Here is a 19483-nt window from a genome sequence, read left to right as displayed (position 1 = left end):
CTACACTTTATTTAAGTTTAGTTGATGTAAAGTTTAATGCTAACCAAACAGACCTGAGTCCAATATTAAATACGAGAGAATTGTAAGAATCCACCTTATCATAAAATGAGTCACTGCACGAAAAATTTCCCTTTTTACACATTTCTTCATTTTCCTTGAAATAAAATTTTATAGATCTTTTAAAGAAAGACCCTATAAAACTTTTATCCATGCCGTTTTCTCTAATTTAATAACTGGTGCAGTAGACGAGAGAAAGAAAGGAGATATGTGTTTTTAGATAAGACAAAGATTACCTTCTTCGATTTCTTTGAGTCTATAAGAAAAAGTGGACATGTATTCTCACGAAAGCGAAGGTCGTTGGAAGGACCGGATCATGTATAATTCGCTTCCCTCTTCCTCCCCCGGTCTCTTCCTCTCTGCCCAAAATTCTCCCCGTCCCATTTCCCCGAGTCTCGAGCCCGCTGCTGCTTCTTCCTCGAAATTCGTCGGGCCTCACCGCCGGCGGCGGAACACACCACCCCACACCACACCGCACCAAACCGAAGTCTTCTCTCGTGGAGTAACGACTTGGGGTCCATCCGGACTCGGATTTCCTCTCTCGTTGGTAAGTAACCCTAGCTTGCTTGGATGGGTTGTCGACGAGTACGTCTTGCTCTGGGGGACCTTGTTCCTTTGCTGTGATTGCGAGCAAACAAATCCAAATAACTATCTCCATCCAGTTAAGTCGCAGATTTGGTAGCTGTGGCATGCTACTAATCGAATCCATCTACCTGTGGTTCAATTAAGTTCTTCATCTTCTTTAGCGAGCAACATCGGTCTCAGTTGACACCGTAGGTCGTACCCAAGGTGCGGGTGTAGTTTACTTCAAAAAAATTTGAGGGTTCAACTGAACCCCCATCCCCGCGTTAAGCCTGCCCTGGCTGGTTCTGCTGTACAATTGTATGCTTATAGCCTCGTAGGCCAATGCTATCTCATCCATATTTACTTTAATTGCTCTCTATTGACTTGGTAGCTAGTACATGAAAAAGGAACGCCAAATTGCATCGCTGTATATGTATCACAAATGTCTATCCGAGGTTAAGGAGGATACAGCGGAACTACTATATATATGCATGCCTGAGTAGGCAATCTCTTTCTGAATTTAGTTCTTTACTTTGTGACCTTCCCTTTGATGCTGAGGTTTCTGAACTTGCATTTATGGTCTGTTGTCAACTTGTTGCAGCGTGATTAATTTCTCGTATGGTTTACTTCTGTTAATGCCCATAAGCTTGTTAGTGAACAGTGGATCTTTTTCTATCTGACATATTCTGTTGCCAGGTACATTTGTGAGAATGGGGGTTTACCTTAGCACTCCTAAGACTGAAAAGCTATCCGAAGATGGGGGAAATGATAAACTTAAATTTGGACTTTCGTCTATGCAAGGGTGGCGTGCAACTATGGAAGATGCTGTGAGTTTCTATCTATCAATTATCATTGCTCGATGTGACCTTCCGTGCTGTTGCCCCATGGTTCCATTTACTTATGGAAACTTGCAGAATGTTCTGAAAAGTGAAACAGTGAAATCCATAATATTCACATGCTGAATCATGAATGCGGTTTTTTTCCTTCAATAGTAATGCTGTCTTTGAAGTTAGTGGGGGGAGCTGGGGCAGGCACATGTTATTAAATAGATAGCGCCATAGCGGAAGAATTATTTGGTTATTAACTGCTATGGTTAGCGGAGCTATGCACGTGAGAGAAGTGATGTCTTATATCTGTGCTGAATTTTGGACCTAAAAGGAGTGAATGTTCTCCTAATTTCCGCTTGTTAATTGCCCTTGAAAACTCTTTTTTGCTGAACTTAGAAACATAGAGAATTCATGAGTTGAATGGTGAGTTTTAGTTTCTCTCCTTGCTATCCAGGCCTGATGTTGAGATAACCATGATAAATAACAATCTATTGTTCCTTTGTTGGCCTCACGGTCCTCACCATATTCTCCAGATGCTGGATTTATAATGCTTCATAATTCATAGATCTGTTTGGCATTAAACTGAAAGATAGCCTATGCTTGAAACTTGAAGCCTGGGACCAACTGACAAAACAAAATATGAATATGCATGATATGTCTTGTTCAGTATCATTAAAGGAGATGCTATGATTTAGTATTTTAGCATATTTCTAATACAATCAGTGACCAATCGTCTAATCCTAAAAAAAGTGACATGCTTTATTGACATATTTTGAGTGGATGGAATCTCATCAATTTCAAATTAGTTATGATTGTGTTTGTTCAGTCTATTGTGCAACCTCTAAGCCTGTGTGCACTTTTCCAGCACTCGGCTTTGCTAGATCTTGACAATGACACATCATTCTTTGGTGTTTTTGATGGACATGGAGGTAACTAGATGCAAAAAACAATGCCTTTTAAATGTCTACAATCTTTTCCACATCATACCAAAATGGGATGTTTACCCCCCTCATATTGCCTTCTTGTCTCAGGAAAAGTGGTTGCCAAATTCTGTGCAAAATATCTACACAGAGAAGTTCTCAATAGTGAAGCCTATGCAGCTGGTGACCTGGGCACGGCTGTCCAAAGAGCTTTCTTCAGGTATGGCAAACTTTTGAGTTGGCAGCGTGACTGCCATTTCACTTATACTCCATGTTATTTCTCGGAGCAAGATGGTGTGATCAGAAATTATGATTTGTGTTGTTTCAGAATGGATGAGATGATGCGGGGTCAAAGAGGCTGGCGGGAACTACAGGCACTTGGAGATAAGATAAACCAGTTTACTGGCATGATAGAAGGCTTGATTTGGTCTCCTAAAGGAAGTGATTCAAATGATGAACATGATGATTGGGCTTTCGAGGAGGTACTTGTGCAACTGGCATGAATTCGCAATCGGTTACTGCTTTTCCTTAAATATAGGCGAACATATAGTCTGCACTTCTTATTACGTCAGATATCTTTCTGAAAGTTTTGCATTACTGATTTGTCATTTGAAGTTTTTCTCTTGCAAAAATCATTCAAGACTTAAACATATTTAAGAGTAGGCTTCCAAGTTTCTTAAGTAGACATGCGACACTGATTGTTTAAGGCCTAAAAAAAGATACCTATGCATAAGAAGGAAATTTTATCTTTTAACATTTAAAACTGATGGCTGTGTTTTCGGCAATGCTAACTAAGAAGTGTGTTTCAATTTCTTGAACTAGGATGACTCTTTTTGCTGTTGTGCTGGCAGCAACTTTGTCGTTTTGGCATTTTTCTTTATTGTTAGTTTGTTAGAATTGAACATCCTGGCTACTCAGGCAGTCTTACAGCAATTTCTTTTATCAGGGACCACACTCTGATTTTACTGGGCCAAACTGTGGGAGTACAGCCTGTGTAGCACTACTCAGAAATAGGCAACTCGTTGTGGCAAATGCTGGTGATTCCCGCTGTGTTATCTCAAGGAATGGCCAGGTCGATTATTCTTTCTATTCCTTGTGTTATATTTTAACTTAAGGTTTATGTGTGATCATCTCGTTTTTCTTGTTGTCCACATAAATGCAGGCATACAATTTGTCCAGAGACCACAAACCAGAGCTTGAGGCGGAGAGAGAAAGGATACAAAATGCAGGGGGTTACATCCAGATGGGACGTGTAAATGGAACTTTAAACTTGTCAAGAGCAATTGGTATGCACTTTTTACTTGCTTTTTTTTTTGTTCATACCTGGCACCTTACATGATGCCTTACAAATGCAAATAATTTTTTTAGGAGACATGGAATTTAAACTGAACAAGTTCTTGTCCCCTGATAAGCAAATTTTGACCGCAAACCCCGACATAAACATTGTAAGTGAATTCTGCAGCTGCTTCACATTCCTCCAGCTAACCATAGCCTGCTATGTAGACTGTGAGTCACCATTTCCTTCTCTTTGTTAGTTCTTATAACTTTATTCTGTTCTACAGGTAGAACTTTGTGATGATGATGACTTTCTTGTTTTGGCATGTGATGGCATTTGGTAAATTCTTCTCTATCAATAGGTTTTGTGGTTACATTATTTTGTTTAATCCGCCTCATTCAGGCGAAAAGCTGCAAGCCATTTGGGCCTATTTTCCTACTTTATTTGAAGTTGCTGTCTACAATTTGATGATTGCTGTAACAGCCATATATACTCTGATGACTATCAGGGACTGCATGTCAAGCCAACAGCTGGTTGATTTCATCCGTGAGCATATAAACACAGTGAGTACCAAGTTATCTAATGCTTGTCTTCTGACGTCTTGGTCTTTGTCAATGCTCATGGAAAGAAACAAAAATTACAAAATGCAGGAGGGAAGCCTTTCTGCAGTATGTGAAAGAGTGCTTGATAGATGTCTGGCTCCATCAACATTATGTGGAGAGGGATGCGATAACATGACGATGATCCTGGTGCAGTTCAAGCAGCCAATTACTCAGAACAAGGATGCCAATGGTGCAGAACAATCAACTGGAGACACAGACTGCTCTGAGACTCAGTGAGTCACGTCTTATGTTATCGCTATTCCTTTTGCATGTTGCCAATCTTTCTTTCTTCAGTGCGTGTTAACCCAAGCTTTACTGATCAGTGTCGCCGAGGAGAATGGCTCGTGATGTTGCTGTCTGATAAACGGGTAGCGAAGAAATGGCTCTTCTTGAGTCTTGAAGCACGGCCTAATGCTGGACCTGGCTAAAACAGGAGTATGATATTGCTATGTACATATCAACCGTGTGTTAAATTGGCGACAACACCATTCTTTGCTCCATTGTTGTCCATAACCCAACCTGCTGTTTTTTACGGTTGTGATTTTGGCCATCAGCCATCTCCTAACTATACATTTGGCTGGAAATTAACATTACTAAGTTCACGCTGTCCAGTCAAATAATTATTACAAAGTTGATGTCGTACACCATATCTTGTGCTCTGTCTGCCCTTTTGACATCTACATGTTGACAAATTCTTGGGCACGTGGCAGAATGATAATGCCTCCTTTATCATTTCCCTTTTGAGGGAGTCCTGCGCTAGTTGGGTATCTGCACTCTGCAGTGAACAAACAGTCTGTCAGATTCGCACCTACTTTGGGAATTTTGGAGTAATGGAGACATCGCAAACGTCTTTCTCACAGGAATTTGCAGATGATTCCTGAGGAAATTTGCGGAAATGGTACGAATCTTAAGCTGAAGTGCTGTGGAAAGTGGAAACTCCCAACGGACGGGATCACTGCACGTCCGCTAAGGGTTCGGGTTCTACACGTCAGCGGGTATACAGTAACTGTGCAGTACAGAGCTCAAGCCCCTCTGACAGTCTCCGCTCCCGCAGCAGCCGAGCCCTTCCATGGCGTGCCGTCGCCGCCGTTCAAGTGGGAGGCGGCGGCGCGGCGCGAGCGGATCATCCGCGAGGAGGTGGAGCGGCGGCTCATCGAGGAGGATGTCCACCGCGAGCTCGGCTCCACGGCGGGTTCGGGCCCGGACCGTTCGTGCCGCCACCGCCGGGCCCGTTCTTCGCGACTGATGGTCACTGCATGGCTCCATGCCTCCGCCGATACGGGTGGGCATGCACTCGAACGGCCGGCCTCCGGCTTCGTTCGGGCCATGGAAAGGGTCCGGGCCTCGCCGGGGCGCTGGATTTAGGCAACGGTTGCTCCTCGGTGAGGCGAGGAGGAAGACCCTGCCGCCGCCGAAGCCGAAGCATAAGCTTGAGCTGCGCAAGATCGAACGCGGCGAGAGCTCCGAGGTCTGATGCTGCTAAAGTAGGAGGAAAGAGCATTTAATCGGACTTCTTCAAATTCTTTTCCGTATTTGGCATTAAAGGCTGCTGCCTAGCTATAGCTAGTTCTGAAATTCCTTGTCATATTTCTGTTTTTTCATTTCAGAGTTCTGATTACACAAGTCGATACATTCTACTCAGCTTAAAATGTGATAGTACAATGTTTGTTTCACATGTCTCTTAGGGCTGAATCAGTTGCCCTTTTCATTTTGGTTGAAACCTCTTGTCAAATCATGCGTAATTGACCAAATCCATGTTATTTATGCAATAGAATATATATGTCTCATAATCCTCATTTGCTCTGGTTAGTTCCATGGAACACCAAACCTCGAGTCCAGATAGTGGCTAACACAGAGCTCGTTTAGGTAACAGGATGAAGTAAAATATATGATCTAGAAAGAATAATGCCCTTTTAGATCACAGGAGTACTTGAACTCTATAGTCAAATATATGATTTAGATAGATCTAGCGAACTTCACTAGAAAATATGAGTATTACTGTCGGAGGAAAAAAGGACAGAGGTGTCACAGCCTCACAGGTGAACAGGCTTGTTTCTTGTTACCACCATTTGGTGTTGGTATCAATTACTGGGGAAATCAAGATTCAGGGCTCAGATAGGGTTTGTAAGGAACTACCTGCGGATCAATTTCTAGTCGTGGCTATATTTGAAATCTGCAGTTATTTCCTTGTCCCCTTATCTGATCCATTCCCTCCTGCCCTTCATTGATTGCCAACGCATTTCTCCATGGATTCTTTTGTGCCATGCATTCGTTTAGTTGGTATCCCTAGATAATTCAATCATGCAAATTACCATAACATGCTCTTGTTCCAGAGCAGCAGGTCGTTCTATGTTAAGGTTGTTACATATGCATATGCATAATTTTTCTAATGCTGCCCTAAAATGTTTACTTCAGATTCTTTCATCAGGGAAAAAGATTTCTGGTGTGAAGAGGATAGCAGATGTGATAGCTGCAACTACTGGATCAACATTTTCATCAGAGACGAAGATTTCTGGTGTGAAGAGGAAGGCAGATGTGATGGCTGCAACTGCTGAACCAACAAAATTACAAAAAGCAGCCTTGGACTGGAGCTGTGTTATGTGTCAAGTGAGCGCAACTAGTGAGGCTGCTCTGAATACACATCTTGAAGGGAAAAAACATAAGGCAAAGCTGTCTCAATCTGGAGCCATCAAGTTGATCGATGATGACAAAAGTGGATTGCAGGCGATCACCGGGAATAATGGCACCCTGGTGATGCACCTAAGAAAATATGCATCCTAGTCGATGGAGTAATGCACTATGTTGTTAAAAAAAGCAACTATATGTTGTGCGTGCGCTGCAGGGTCAGGTGCGACAACAGCATCACCATGGCTGACCATCTGCGGGGCAAGAAGCACAGTGATTTGAATAAAGTTTGGAGGTCGATAAAAGCTGTGAGAATGAACAACAAAGTAAGGAAGATTCAGGAGCTATATGCGAGAGAAACATAAATGAAAATGACCCTATTGAAATTCCAGAGGAAGATAAGAAGGAAGGCACATACATGGCCAGTGAATTAAATGTAAATGGTCCTATAGAAATTCCTGTGGAAATCAAGAAGGAAGCCACTGACATGGCCGAAGAAGTAAATGAAAATGGTCATGTTGAAATTCCTGTAGGAATCAAGGAGGAAGACACTGATATGGCCAGCGAAGTAACCGAAACTGGTTCTATTAAAATTCTTGTGGAAATCAAGCAGGAAGGCACTGCCATGGTCATGAATGTAAATAAAAATGGCGCTATATTGAAAGTTCAGCTAAAATCAATAAAGAATGTACAGAAATGTCCAGGGATGTAAATGAAAATACCTCTGTTGAAATACCAACGGAAATTAATAAGGAAACTGCAGATGTGGACACTGATGTGCCAAAGGGAATAACACCTTATATTGGTGTTCATCTTTCAAATATTTTTATCCTGAAACATAGCCCAAGCTCAGTTTCATGTTGGGATCTTAACAATTTTCTCAGGGACAATGTTTTCTTGGTATGTTGCTTGGCTATTGGTAATCAAGTTAGATGTCATGGATGTTTCGTAGTCATGTCTGGCAGATGCTCAAGGTGCCCGACATACATGGCGGCATAGATAGCTTGTTATAGTTACAGGGCTTGAGCATAGTGCCCAAGCAGTTTTGCATGAGAACATTCTTCCTTAGAACTTGTTACTCTCTGCAAAACTAACAGAAGGGATTGTTGCATAGATCCCAGAGTGGAACTAACATTCTTCCTTAGTTCTGACGATAAATGTCGGTTGCTGTATATACCTAGCTTCATTGCCTCTGTAGTCTGTGGTACCTGCGTCCAGATTTCGAGCCATGCCCTGTGACGACCAAGCTGGCTCCCGCTCCCCGGGGCTGAGCAGGGCTTCCTGTACCTGTACCTGTACTTGTAGTCTTGTACTCATCTACTCTGCCTGCGTTGAAAACTTTGGAAGGAACCTGACTGGTGTTCTACAATGGGATATTTCCTTGTAATCTTAGGGCCCCTTTAGGGCAGCTTCAGCAGGATCGGTTCGGACGTGCAGGCAGCTCCAGAGCCGGTTTCCTGTTGCTACGGTGACGAAGGTCTCCTCCCCTTACCACTGTTCAAATAGACTGACGGTAGGCTGGAGACTTCCCTTATCACTGTTTAAAGAGATTAACAGGTAGATCTAGACGGAGAAGGAGAATAATAAATGATATGAAATATGATAGTTGTTAGAGATGAAAAAAATAGATGATGTTATAATAGTATGAGAAGATACTGTAATAGTATTATAAGTGATGAATTTTTAAGTATTTATTGAAGATAACTTAGGAGGATTCTCTCAAGTGTGTTTTTGCTTTTCTTGTTTCAGATTTGACTCCTGTAAAGTTTCGCCATTCATGTATCGGTGGGTTCGGGGTCCCCTCCCCTGCAAGTCTGCAGATGTATTTCATGCCTCATGGCCGCAGGTGCAGGGTGATGTGCTACTGATGCAGCAGCACGCCTCTTGCGTGTGAAGGCATGGGGCTCGGAGCCTCATGGTTTCAGAATTTAGATAAGAGTGCAGTTCTGCTCAACACGTTGGATGCAGTTCCAGTTATTTTGACTGGACCGTGTCTAGTAGTATCTCTACATAAATGCAGTTCTTTTCATTGCTTGTTCTCACTGGTCTCCCCTCATCCAAGAAGAGAAAGCAAAGGATTAGGCGCCTAGCTTATCCAAGTTAACAGTGTATGTTTCTTTTAACGTAACAACAGTGCATGTCTAACACGCAGTTTCACTTGCAATAGGCTGCCTAGTCCAGAATATATGACCATATATACACGAGTACATGACTACATGATGTATTAACTTTCGACCTGAAACGAAGGATGCATCACTGTTTCAGATGCCACGGGCTACAACATCAAGCAAGAAAGAAAGCTGGTTAAACTACACGGCTGATCCTCGTGCGAGCTGCTTCTTCTTGGCCTCCGCCTCGTCGGTGGCCTCCACCTGCGCCTTGGCCGCCCCCATGTCCGCCTCCGCCGCCTCCTGCTCGGTCCTCGCCGTCACCTTCCGCACCTGGAAAACACAACCAACACCCGCACGAGGCGGCAGATCAGTTCCCATCACGGCATCATCAGCACGAAGATATATATAGAGCCATGAGAGCGAGACGAGTTAGCAAACTACCAGGCCGAGGAAGGTGGCCTTGACGTGCTGCAGCCACTCTTGCACGGAGACGCCGGCCGCTGCGGCCTCCCTCTGCGCCCTGGACGCCGCCGTCTCCTGCTTCCTCCCGCCGTCCTCCATATCTCCGACGCGAACGCTCTCGGTTGGTACGAAGCGTCTCGAGGTTCCTCTCCTCCTTCCTCGTGAGCGGTGACTGGTGAGGAGGGAAGCGTACAGGCAGCGGTCTCTAGATGTAGCAGCTAACAGAGGGGGCATGCGGTGACGTGTCCGTCTCTCGCTTGCTCGTGCAGGCAGGCGACAGGTCGAGGAAAGCAAAGCAAGCAGCGGACTGCGGCCGATGCTGACGCTTGCCGTGCCCCCCACGTGTCGGCCTCGCGTTCCACGTGTCGGCGCGGAGGCTTTGAGAAGTCAGAGGACGGTACACGTCGATCTCATCGGAAGTATACACTACTTATATACGCATTAAGATATTTCGATGTGAACTACATGAAAAAAAACATAGAAAAAAAATCTACTAATTTTAATAAATTTTGATAATACTTTTATATTTATACATAAAATATAATATATATAAAAATATATATAAACCATTAAAAAGTGTACATATTACTTAGATGATTTTATATACCCAGATGCTCCATATACATACTATTTACCATATGAGATACTCCCCATATTATGAGATACGTATTTGAGATTACATACTTTCGAGAGTAACACAAACACACACACACACACATATATATATATATATATATATATATATATATATATAAAGCATGTTTGGTACTCTTGTGAGTGGTGGCAGACTAGTTTTCACATAAATAAATTGAATATACTCCTTTATCACTATAAATATACTTATATACTCATTCTAAAATACTCCAATGTGAATTACATGAAAAAATTGAAAAGAAATCTATCAATTTTAATAGATTTTGATAATATCTTTATATTTGTACATAAAATATAATATACTAAAAAAATATAAACCATCTAAAAAAATATACATACTATTTGGATGATCTTATAGCCTCATATGCTTCATATACATAACATTTATCATATAAGATATTCACTATGTTATAAGATACGTATATAAAAATATATACTACTTAAAAAAAAGTATATATATATTATTTCGGTTCCAGCTTTGCCGCTAGCCTAAAGCTCAAAGGGCCTGAATCTTGGGTCACTTGACTTGGGCTGGGCCGAAGACGTGCTGGGCTTATCAGTTTGGGTCGAGTCGTGACAGACTATAAGCGAGTTTTTTATATATATATATTTTCTAACTTAAAAAATTAAATAAATAGTTTCCAGATAATTTTTTTTTATAGAAATAGACGTCTACCATCCTCTCAAAAGACTGCAGCTCTTTCAGAGGGTGATAAGAATGCCACGATAGTAAGCACAGGCCTTACCGCACTCTCGGATGGCGGTTAGTTGCAACTCAGCGCTCAATTTTCTCTTCCTATCTCTTCTATTCAAAATAGTAGTCTTCTGTTGCTCCAAAAATCTTATTTTTTTTATATTTCATAATACATGTGCAACCCTCTCAGAGTGCGGTAAGGCCTGTACTTATCACCATAACATCTTTATCGCCCTCTCATAGGGCTCCAGCTCTTTATTTAATTTTTTCGTCCGGAACTATTTATTTAATTTTTTAAGTTAGAAAATATAAAAATAAAAAAACTCAACTATAAGGAGGCCATCTAAAAAAAGATTATTTTTAGCCGGCGCTCAACACCCGTCGTCTCGCCACTTTCCACACTGTTCACACTCTCACCGTTCAATCGATCATTTGTGCCTAATAAACGTCAAATCAATTATTTGTCTGTAGCGTGCAAATGATCAGTGATGGATAAATGTGCCTTGACGACTCGAGCAGTATTGCTTATCTTCTTGGCAAGTGGCCAGGTCCATCCTCTTCTCCATCGGGCAGCTACCAGCTGGACTGCAATGGAAGAGGGAAGGAAGGGAGGTAATAGAGTGCGGGTGTGCGTCACCGGAGGTGCCGGGTTCATCGGCTCCTGGCTCGTCAAGAAGCTCCTAGAGAGAGGCTACACCGTGCACGCCACCCTGCGGAACATCGGTATCGCACGCGCGCAGATTGACTGACTACTATGTTCTTGTGTTAGTTGATTTGGAAGCTAAAAACTGAGCTCAGGTTGATCGATTCTTGCGTCGAAATCAACCAGCGAAGTACTGTGCTTTGCCTGTTACGGTAATGCATTGGTCGGTGATTGCAGGCGACGAGGAGAAGGTGGGGCTGCTGCGGCGGCTTGTCCCCGGCGCGGCTGAGTCGGGGCGTCTGGTACTGTTCGAGGCCGACCTCTACGACGCCGCCACGTTCGGGCCGGCTATCGCGGGGTGCCAGTTCGTCTTCCTCGTCGCCACGCCGTTTCAGCACGACGCCACCAGCACCAAGGTGAGATCACCGCACCAAAATTAATCACTGTTCTCTTGGCTGGCCGCAGATCTCATCGAGTTCTTTTGCACTTGATCGGCACGCGCAGTACAAGAGCACGGCGGAGGCGTCTCTGGACGCGGCGCGGGTGATCCTCCGGCAATGCGCGGATTCCAAGACGGTGAAGCGCGTGATCCACACCGGCACCATGGCGACGTGCTCGCCGCTTAAGGAGGACTCCACCGGGTTCAAAGATGCCATCGACGAATCTTGCTGGACGCCACTCAACGTCGACTACCCTCTCCGGAGCCGGCAGTTCCATGTGAGCTTCTGAATCCTGTTCAAAAATTGATTTCAGTAGTTGCAATTCAGGACGAGTTGACGACACGATTTTATTTTGCGTGCGGCAACAACTGCAGGAGTACATCCTGTCGAAGCTGCTCTCGGAGAAGGAGCTCCTGACCTACAACGCCGGCGAGAACCCGGCGTTTGAGGTGGTCACGCTGCCCTGCTCCGTCGTCGCCGGCGACACGCTCAAGGGCCGCACCACGGGGGCCCTGGAGTGCGCCGCGTCGCCTGTGACCCGGGACGAGCGCCGCTTCGGGGCCCTGAGAATGCTGCAGCGACTGATGGGCTCGGTGCCACTGGTGCACGTCGACGACGTCTGCGACGCGCTCGTCTTCTGCATGGAGCGGCCGTCCATGTCCGGCAGGTTCCTCTGCGCCGCCGCCTACCCGACTGTCACCGACATTGTGGATCACTTCGCCAACAAGTACCCTCACCTCGACCTCCTCAAAGAGTGAGTCATTGGTACTAGCATCATATCAAGAAGATGGGCTTTCATGAACTGTTCTTGACATGAAAATTATTCTGGCAAGATGATTTGCTTAAACATTTCGACTGCATTGGTGTCAGGACGGAGGTGTTGCCGAGCGTGCAAGCTCACAGCGACAAGTTGGGCGAGCTTGGGTTCAGATACAAGTATAGCATGCAGGAGATACTGGATGGCAGCATCGACTGCGCAGTCAGATTTGGTTTCCTGGATCCATCCAAGCTCAGAGTGCAAGAGTGACAACAAATCTAGCACTGTCATTTGTCAGTAAATGCAGCAGCTTTGCGTTCTGCATTTTATATGTGTCGAATTTATGCATACGTGTAATTTGGATTTTTCCTGTTTCATTTTCATGATGTGTTATTAGAAGGAGTTCCTTGTTCTCAAATTTCTAGTGAGGAAAGAGAGATATTAACTAGTGAATTTAGTTTTGACGAAATTAAGGAAGCAAATTTTTCAATGGAGCATAATAAGGCTTGTGGCCCTGATGGTATGCCCATTGAATTTTACCAACAGTTTTGGGATGTTACAAAAGATGATTTGAAGGCCTTATTTGATGATTTTCATCCAGGGGCACTTCCTATTGATAGACTAAATTATAGTATAATAACTTTATTGCCAAAATGTAGGGATGCTGATAAAATTCAGAAGTTCAGGCAGAGATGTCTTTTGAATGTCAGTTACAAAATTCTTACAAAAGTTCTTTTTTTTTTTTTGCAAGGAATTCTTACAAAAGTTCTTACTTTCAGGTTAGCTATGGTTGTTCAGGCTGTAATAGATAGGACTCAAACCGCCTTTCTTAAAGGCAGATATATTATGGAAGGCGTGTTGGTGCTTCATGAAAGGATTCATGAGGTAGCGAGGAAGTAGAGTTCGATTTTTTTTTAAGTTAGATTTTGAAAACATGTATGATAAGATTGGATGGCTTTTTCTGTACCAAACGCTACTGATGAAAGGTTTTGGGAATGAATGTTGTGACTGGGTAATGGAGGTGGTAACTGGAGGGAGAGTTGCAGTAAAGGTTAATGATCAGATTGGTACTTATTCTAGGTCTTACAAGGGGCTTAGGCAGACCTTTATCACCTTTGCTTTTGATATAGCGGATGATGGGTTGTCCCGCTGGTGGATAGGGTTCAACAAGCAGGTTTGATAAAAGGCTTGCTACCACATCTGATTGATGGCTATACTACAATATGTTGATGATATTTTTCTTATGTTTGAAGATGATGTGGAAATTGCAAAAAAATTATAAGTCATTGTATGTCTTTTTGAGCAGCTATCTAGGTTAAAAATAGATTTTTAGAAAAGTGAAGTTTTCTGTTTAGGAGAAGCAAAAAATAGAAGTGAAGTATACTGTGATATTTTTACTTGTCCAGAAGGGGATTTACCTCGTCTATCTGGGTATTCCAGTGGATAAAAGAGGTTAGCCAACAGTCAGTGGAGACCTACTGAGGAGAAAATGGAGAAGAAAGTGAGCTGCTGTCAGGGTAGATTGTTAACAATTGGTGGCAGACTCGTTCTTTTAAATTCAAGTCTAACAAATGTCCCTCTTTATATTTTATCTTTCTACAGGATTCCTAAGGGTGTGATTAATAAAATTGACTTTTATAGGCTAGACTTTTATGGCAGGAAGAGGAGGGGATCAAGAAGTATCATCTTGTTAACTGGCCTGATGTATGCAGGCCAAAAGAACAAGGTGGTCTAGGTGTGTTAGATTTAAATGGCATGAATATTAGTCTTTTGAGTAAGTGGTTATGGAAATTGGAGAGGTGGTATGTGGCAGGATTTGCTTAAGAGGAAATATCTCTCAGGTCAACCTTTGTCCAAGGTTGTAGCTCATCCTAGAGATTCACATTTTTGGAAGGTTTGATGGAGATTAAGGATTTATTTTTGTCGTTGTGTTGTAAGAAGATTGGTAATGGTAAATCAATGAGGTTTCGGGAGGATATTGCCATCCCATCGCTCGTTGGCATCGTCTCCGGCGCCGGCGAGCCTCTCCAACGAGCGATACCACCCTACACAATGTTCCAGGTACATAGAAAAAAGTTCCAACAAAAAGAAAGTTTGTTTCATTCACAAGAAAAAATACTGGATGTAGAAAAAATGTTTCAATCACAATTTTGTTTGATTGTTTCCGAAATTCACTTATGATCTTCTTGCTTCTTGCCAGAGGTGCCTTCACCGAAGGATATGGTGGCACCCCATCGATGGAACGTGGTTGGGGTGGAGGGGTTGTTGGATCCGATGAGCGTTGTCGTGAGGAGAAGAAGCGGCGCGCCATCAAGACAGGGAAGAAGCACGGGAAAGGCCGCTTGGGGCAGTGGTGGATGTGCTGCTGCAACTTCTACGGTGAAGGGATCTAAATCCTCTGAGTAAGAGGTGAACAGTTGGATGCTGTACATTTACCATAGAGAACTGTAGCATCAAATTCTATCCATTCATTTGAGATCTAACGACTCACAGTGGAGTGAAGTCAGGTGATCTCGTTCCGATAGGGAAGTTGGCCGAAAGGGAGAGGTTGGGGGAGCAGTGGTGTGAGCGTTGCGTTCCTGCGATGCAAAGGAATGAGATGGTATGCAACACGCGACTAGAGGCTGCATATGCAGCCTATAGTTTTCCGTGAAATCTCAACCTGGTCACCTTTGAGATTAGTGCTATGTGAGAATGGTCAATGCGATGCACTCTTTTCCTTCTCCTCCTCCTCCTCATCCTCTTCCTCTCAGTTGCGCTGTCTCGAGCTTGATCTCATCTCCACTTCCCTACCAACTCTGTAGAGTTAGGGTTTGGGATAGTGTTTCAGAGTATGGTGAAATCGAGGGCTGGTGGGTTTAGAGGGAAGGCTGGGGAGGCAGGTTGGCTCGACGATGGTGGCGAGTGGTGGACAGGGTGACGAGGCGGCATCAGGGCATAGTTGGCTGTGGGTGGTGGTGGACTGCTGATTAGGAAACGGTAGGAGCGAGGTGTCTTGGTTGGAGAGGTTAGTGAAGGGCGGGAAGGAGAAGGCGACGGAGGAGGCCAACGAGCCACGCAACGAGGTAGGTTCCCTGGTGGTGAAAGGGGAGGCGGCTGTGCGACAGGCAATCGCGACGTCGATGAGGTGCTTGTGGCTGCGCGAGTGGCATGACAGTAGGTTGGGGGCAAGGGTGACAAGTTGAAAGACACTAGAGTTGGAGGAGAAAGTGTCGCAGAAGTGTGTCGTAGGTCGACAATCTTAGACCATCTACCATATACAGGAAGCCTCTTTGTCCCCCACCAACCACGTAAACATAGTGACTCAAAAGTCATAAGAAAAGGTCAAATCTTTATCTCCCGATCATGTATCAAATGCTCAAAAACTAGAATAAAAATTCTATACATCGGTACTAAAGACTTTTAATGTATATTTTAAAGCGGTAGATCTTATGTAAATGAAAAATTATTCTATATCCTCCTTACTTATATATATAATTAAATTTGAGTAGATTTTATGTTAGGTACATATGGCACCCATTCAGGCGACGCAGGAGGAGACTTCTACGATACCGTAGCTTAGATTTCCCCCCCCCCCCCCCCCCCAAACTAGGCGGATATCTTCTCTCTTCTCAGCAAGCCTATCCATCCATCCATACACCCTTCAGCATTAACTGGAGGCAACCATGGCGGAGGAGGGGAAGAGCAGCGGCAACAGCGGGGTGCGGGTGTGCGTGACCGGAGGCGCCGGCTTCATCGGCTCGTGGCTCGTTAAGAAGCTCCTCGAGAGGGGCTACACCGTCCATGCCACTCTTCGGAACACCGGTGCGGGCGCTCGTTTCACGGTGGCTCACTTCGATTCGCGTCGGGAAATTGGCCAGAAGCGAAAGGAGCGCAGGCTGATCGCCGATCAGTATTTTGTGGTTCGGTGGTTGGGATTGGAACGCTGAGTTCGGATTCGATTGCTGGCCGCAGGATACGAGGAGAAGGCGGGGCTGCTGCGGCGGCTGGTCCCCGGCACGGCGGAGCGGCTGCGATTGTTCGAGGCCGACCTCTTCGACGCCGCCACCTTTGCGCCGGCGATCTCTGGGTGCCAGTTCGTCTTCCTTGTCGCCACGCCCTTCGGGCTGGAATCCGCAAGCTCCAAGGTGAAGTTAACCATCGCGCTTAATTTGTTGTTGTAGAAGTCGTCATCAGTCACTACTATTAGATCAGGCGAATCACTAGCTGCAGTCATGAGACTTGATCGAGCACACTCTACTTGGAAAAGAATTTGCTTTTTCCAAAGAGTAAACTATACTTGTTCCATTGAGGAAACCGAAGAACTGTAAGCACAAATACATTTCCACGGTTATTTTGTCGATAATTGACTGTATCTGTCTTGTTCCCTTATCATTGGCAGTACAAGAACACGGCCGACGCTGCAGTGGACGCGGTGCGAGTGATCCTCCGGCAGTGCACGGAATCCAAGACGGTCAAGCGCGTGATCCACACCGCCTCCATATCAACCGCTTCGCCGCTGAAGGAGGACTCCGGCGCCGGGTACAAGGATTTCATCAACGAATCTTGTTGGACTTCGCTCGACGTTGACTACCCTCTCCGTAGCGCACACTTCGATGTAAGTACTAAATCCGTCTCTATAATAGATAGTGTTTTAGTATTTTCTACAATGTTCAATATATAATAGATGATATTTGAGTATCTTCTACAATGTTTAATTTATAATAGATGACGTTTTAGTATCTTTTATAATATTCAATCTATAATAGATGACGATTTAGCATTTCTACAATATTCAAACTATACGACGTTCTACGATTTTAAGATAACTTTAATTCAAGTTTTCTAATCTTACCTCTCTATTAAATAACTTCTTTTTCAATGCAAGCTTTATTTCCTATACAATGAATGATATTAATAATGGGTCAGATTATTATTTTATCTTTAATCTTAATACTTGTATTTAACTCTAAAATGTTATCTATTTTGAGACGGAAGGTGTAGTACATACCAGATCAAGATCCAAAAATTTTCTAGCCGATTTCTGCAACTCTTCACTACAGCAAGTTCGATGGATTTCATTAACGACCAACTTGACGATCATTCTCAGAAGTACATAATGTCGAAGCTGCGGTCGGAGAGGGAGCTGCTGAGCTATAATGACGGCGAGAGCCCGGCGTACGAGGTGGTCACCTTGCCACTGGGCCTCGTCGCGGGCGACACGGTCCTCGGCCGCGCCCCGGAGACGCTGGAGAACGCCGTGTCGCCGGTGTCCCGGAACGAGCTCTACTTCGGGTTTCCGCGCCTGCTGCAGCGCCTGCTGGGCTCGGTGCCGCTGGTGCACGTGGACGACGTCTGCGACGCGCTCGTCTTCTGCATGGAGCGCCCGTCCATCGCCGGCCGGTTCCTCTGCGCCGCCGCGTACCCGACCACCCACGACGTCGTCGACCACTACGCCAAGAAGTTCCCTCACCTCGACATCCTCAAAGAGTAAAGAACAGACACCATTACGTGCATGACAACAACGCGAATTAAGATTGCTTCAAGAAATGAACAAGATACACATGCGAGATCTGACAAGATGATTTTCGTTGCTGTTGTGATCGATTGGATCGGCGTCAGGACGGAGCCGGTGGCGAGAGTGCAACCTGACGGGAACAAGTTGGGGGAGCTGGGTTTCAGGTACAAGTACGGGATGGAGGAGATTCTGGATAGCAGCGTCGACTGCGCGGTGAGATTGGGTTGTCTTGATGCAGCCAAGCTCAGCGTGCAGAAAGGATGAAGCTGGAAGGCTAAACATAGGAGCATGACGTCGTTGTGCATTTTGCACGTTCCAAACTACCAATTAGACATTCATATAAAAAAATAAGAGAAACGTGAGTATAACAAGCGTCGAGCCAGCCGAATCTGGTCGACTTGAATGTAACTTGACCGTACTCCCATGCATTTTCGTTCGGTAATTTCGTTTCGCTATTGTTAGCACAAGTTCATCCAGCGGCAGGTTTGTGTATGTAATTTTTGAAAGGGGAATGTCAAATGCGTCCTCAGAAAAATCTACCTGTATTCATTCTTTGTGTACAGTGTCTTGCACAATTGTGATTTTTCAGGGCTAGTGTCAAACTAGCAGCGCAATCGCAAAGAAAAATCTTCACATACAAATTCTACGGACAGCATCAATCGACAACAATTCAGAAAAGGATGGGTTCCGAATCGACGCTGGCCAGGAGGAGCATTCGATCACGTGGTTGTTCCTGAGCTCCTGCCCGTAGAGTCTGCGGCTTACCGTGGTTTAACCGGCACAACATTGCCAGGTCGTTGGATATACGAAACGTCCGACTGGTACTGTTGCCTAGGAGTTTCACACAGAACAATTAAAATAATTTTACAGGATAAAACACCATGTTAGAATGGGACGTGAACAGGTAGAAAAGAAAAGGAAAATCTAGGTTTATGCCACTGGTCTAATTGTCGTTTTGGTTTTTGCCACTGTTTTTTAAATTATTAGGTTTATATTACAGGTTCGGAAAAAAATCTTCCGTTCATACTATTAGTTGTCGTGTTTGTATTGAAAGTTCGGTTTATATCGGTTTGGTCCAACCAATGGTATCAGTCTAATAAGTTTTGAAATTAGTGACATGAGCCGAATAATTATAAAAACGGTGATAAAAGCCGAAACTACAATCGACACGATGATATAAACCTAAATTTCTCAAAAGAAAACGAAGCTCATCAGAAAGGGGGGAAAATAAATTTTAGAAAATTGAGATGCAATGCTTACCTGCTTCCGAAGCAAAGCAGCGGGTTTCTCCGGTCCTTCCTTCAAAATGTCTTCATTCAGGGGCTGTTTAGTTAGAACCCTGAACAAAACTACC

General features: G+C 44.2%; 2 protein-coding genes and 2 pseudogenes across 3 annotated transcripts; 3 read left to right on the top strand and 1 right to left on the bottom strand.

Moving 5' to 3' along the window:
* The first annotated feature begins 336 nt into the window (after positions 1 to 336).
* On the top strand, positions 337 to 4893 carry LOC133927137 (probable protein phosphatase 2C 58). 2 transcript variants are annotated; one of them, XM_062373445.1, is made up of 12 exons: positions 338 to 604; positions 1318 to 1448; positions 2314 to 2377; positions 2480 to 2588; positions 2697 to 2850; positions 3315 to 3440; positions 3531 to 3654; positions 3737 to 3813; positions 3931 to 3983; positions 4153 to 4207; positions 4295 to 4479; positions 4570 to 4893. In XM_062373445.1, the coding sequence occupies exons 2-12, from the start codon at positions 1332 to 1334 to the stop codon at positions 4592 to 4594; spliced, it is 1089 nt and encodes a 362-aa protein (XP_062229429.1). In that variant the 5' UTR covers positions 338 to 604; positions 1318 to 1331; the 3' UTR covers positions 4595 to 4893. The 2 variants fall into 2 exon arrangements, with proteins under 2 accessions (XP_062229430.1, XP_062229429.1); XM_062373446.1 differs by lacking the exon at positions 4570 to 4893 and having other exon boundaries at positions 337 to 604; positions 4128 to 4207; positions 4295 to 4439.
* A 143-nt stretch (positions 4894 to 5036) lies between these two features.
* LOC133927139 (uncharacterized) lies at positions 5037 to 7774 on the top strand (annotated as a pseudogene).
* Positions 7775 to 9023: 1249 nt separating this feature from the next.
* On the bottom strand, positions 9024 to 9658 carry LOC133927138 (uncharacterized). Its single transcript, XM_062373447.1, has 2 exons — positions 9424 to 9658; positions 9024 to 9312 (listed from the first exon to the last, which is right to left on the bottom strand). Exons 1-2 carry the CDS (start codon positions 9541 to 9543, stop codon positions 9181 to 9183), a joined length of 252 nt encoding a protein of 83 aa, XP_062229431.1. The 5' UTR covers positions 9544 to 9658; the 3' UTR covers positions 9024 to 9180.
* A 1650-nt stretch (positions 9659 to 11308) lies between these two features.
* Positions 11309 to 18601, top strand: LOC133927759 (uncharacterized; annotated as a pseudogene).
* The last annotated feature ends 882 nt before the right edge of the window (positions 18602 to 19483 follow it).

This window comes from Phragmites australis, chromosome 8, assembly GCF_958298935.1.
Source record: "Phragmites australis chromosome 8, lpPhrAust1.1, whole genome shotgun sequence".
Lineage (NCBI taxonomy): Eukaryota > Viridiplantae > Streptophyta > Magnoliopsida > Poales > Poaceae > Phragmites > Phragmites australis.
Note: the sequence above shows the minus strand (reverse complement) of the source record. Positions and strands in the feature narration are given on the sequence as shown.

Excerpts from the sequence above, each read along its gene's own strand:
- LOC133927137 (XM_062373445.1), top strand. The coding sequence starts at position 1,332 with ATGGGGGTTTACCTTAGCACTCCTAAGACTGAAAAGCTATCCGAAGAT. Across the intron at positions 1,449-2,313 it reads GTGCAACTATGGAAGATGCT|CACTCGGCTTTGCTAGATCT; the intron begins GTGAGTTTCTAT and ends GCACTTTTCCAG. Across the intron at positions 4,480-4,569 it reads ACAGACTGCTCTGAGACTCA|TGTCGCCGAGGAGAATGGCT; the intron begins GTGAGTCACGTC and ends TTTACTGATCAG.
- LOC133927138 (XM_062373447.1), bottom strand. The coding sequence starts at position 9,543 with ATGGAGGACGGCGGGAGGAAGCAGGAGACGGCGGCGTCCAGGGCGCAG. Across the intron at positions 9,313-9,423 it reads AGGCCACCTTCCTCGGCCTG|GTGCGGAAGGTGACGGCGAG; the intron begins GTAGTTTGCTAA and ends TGTGTTTTCCAG.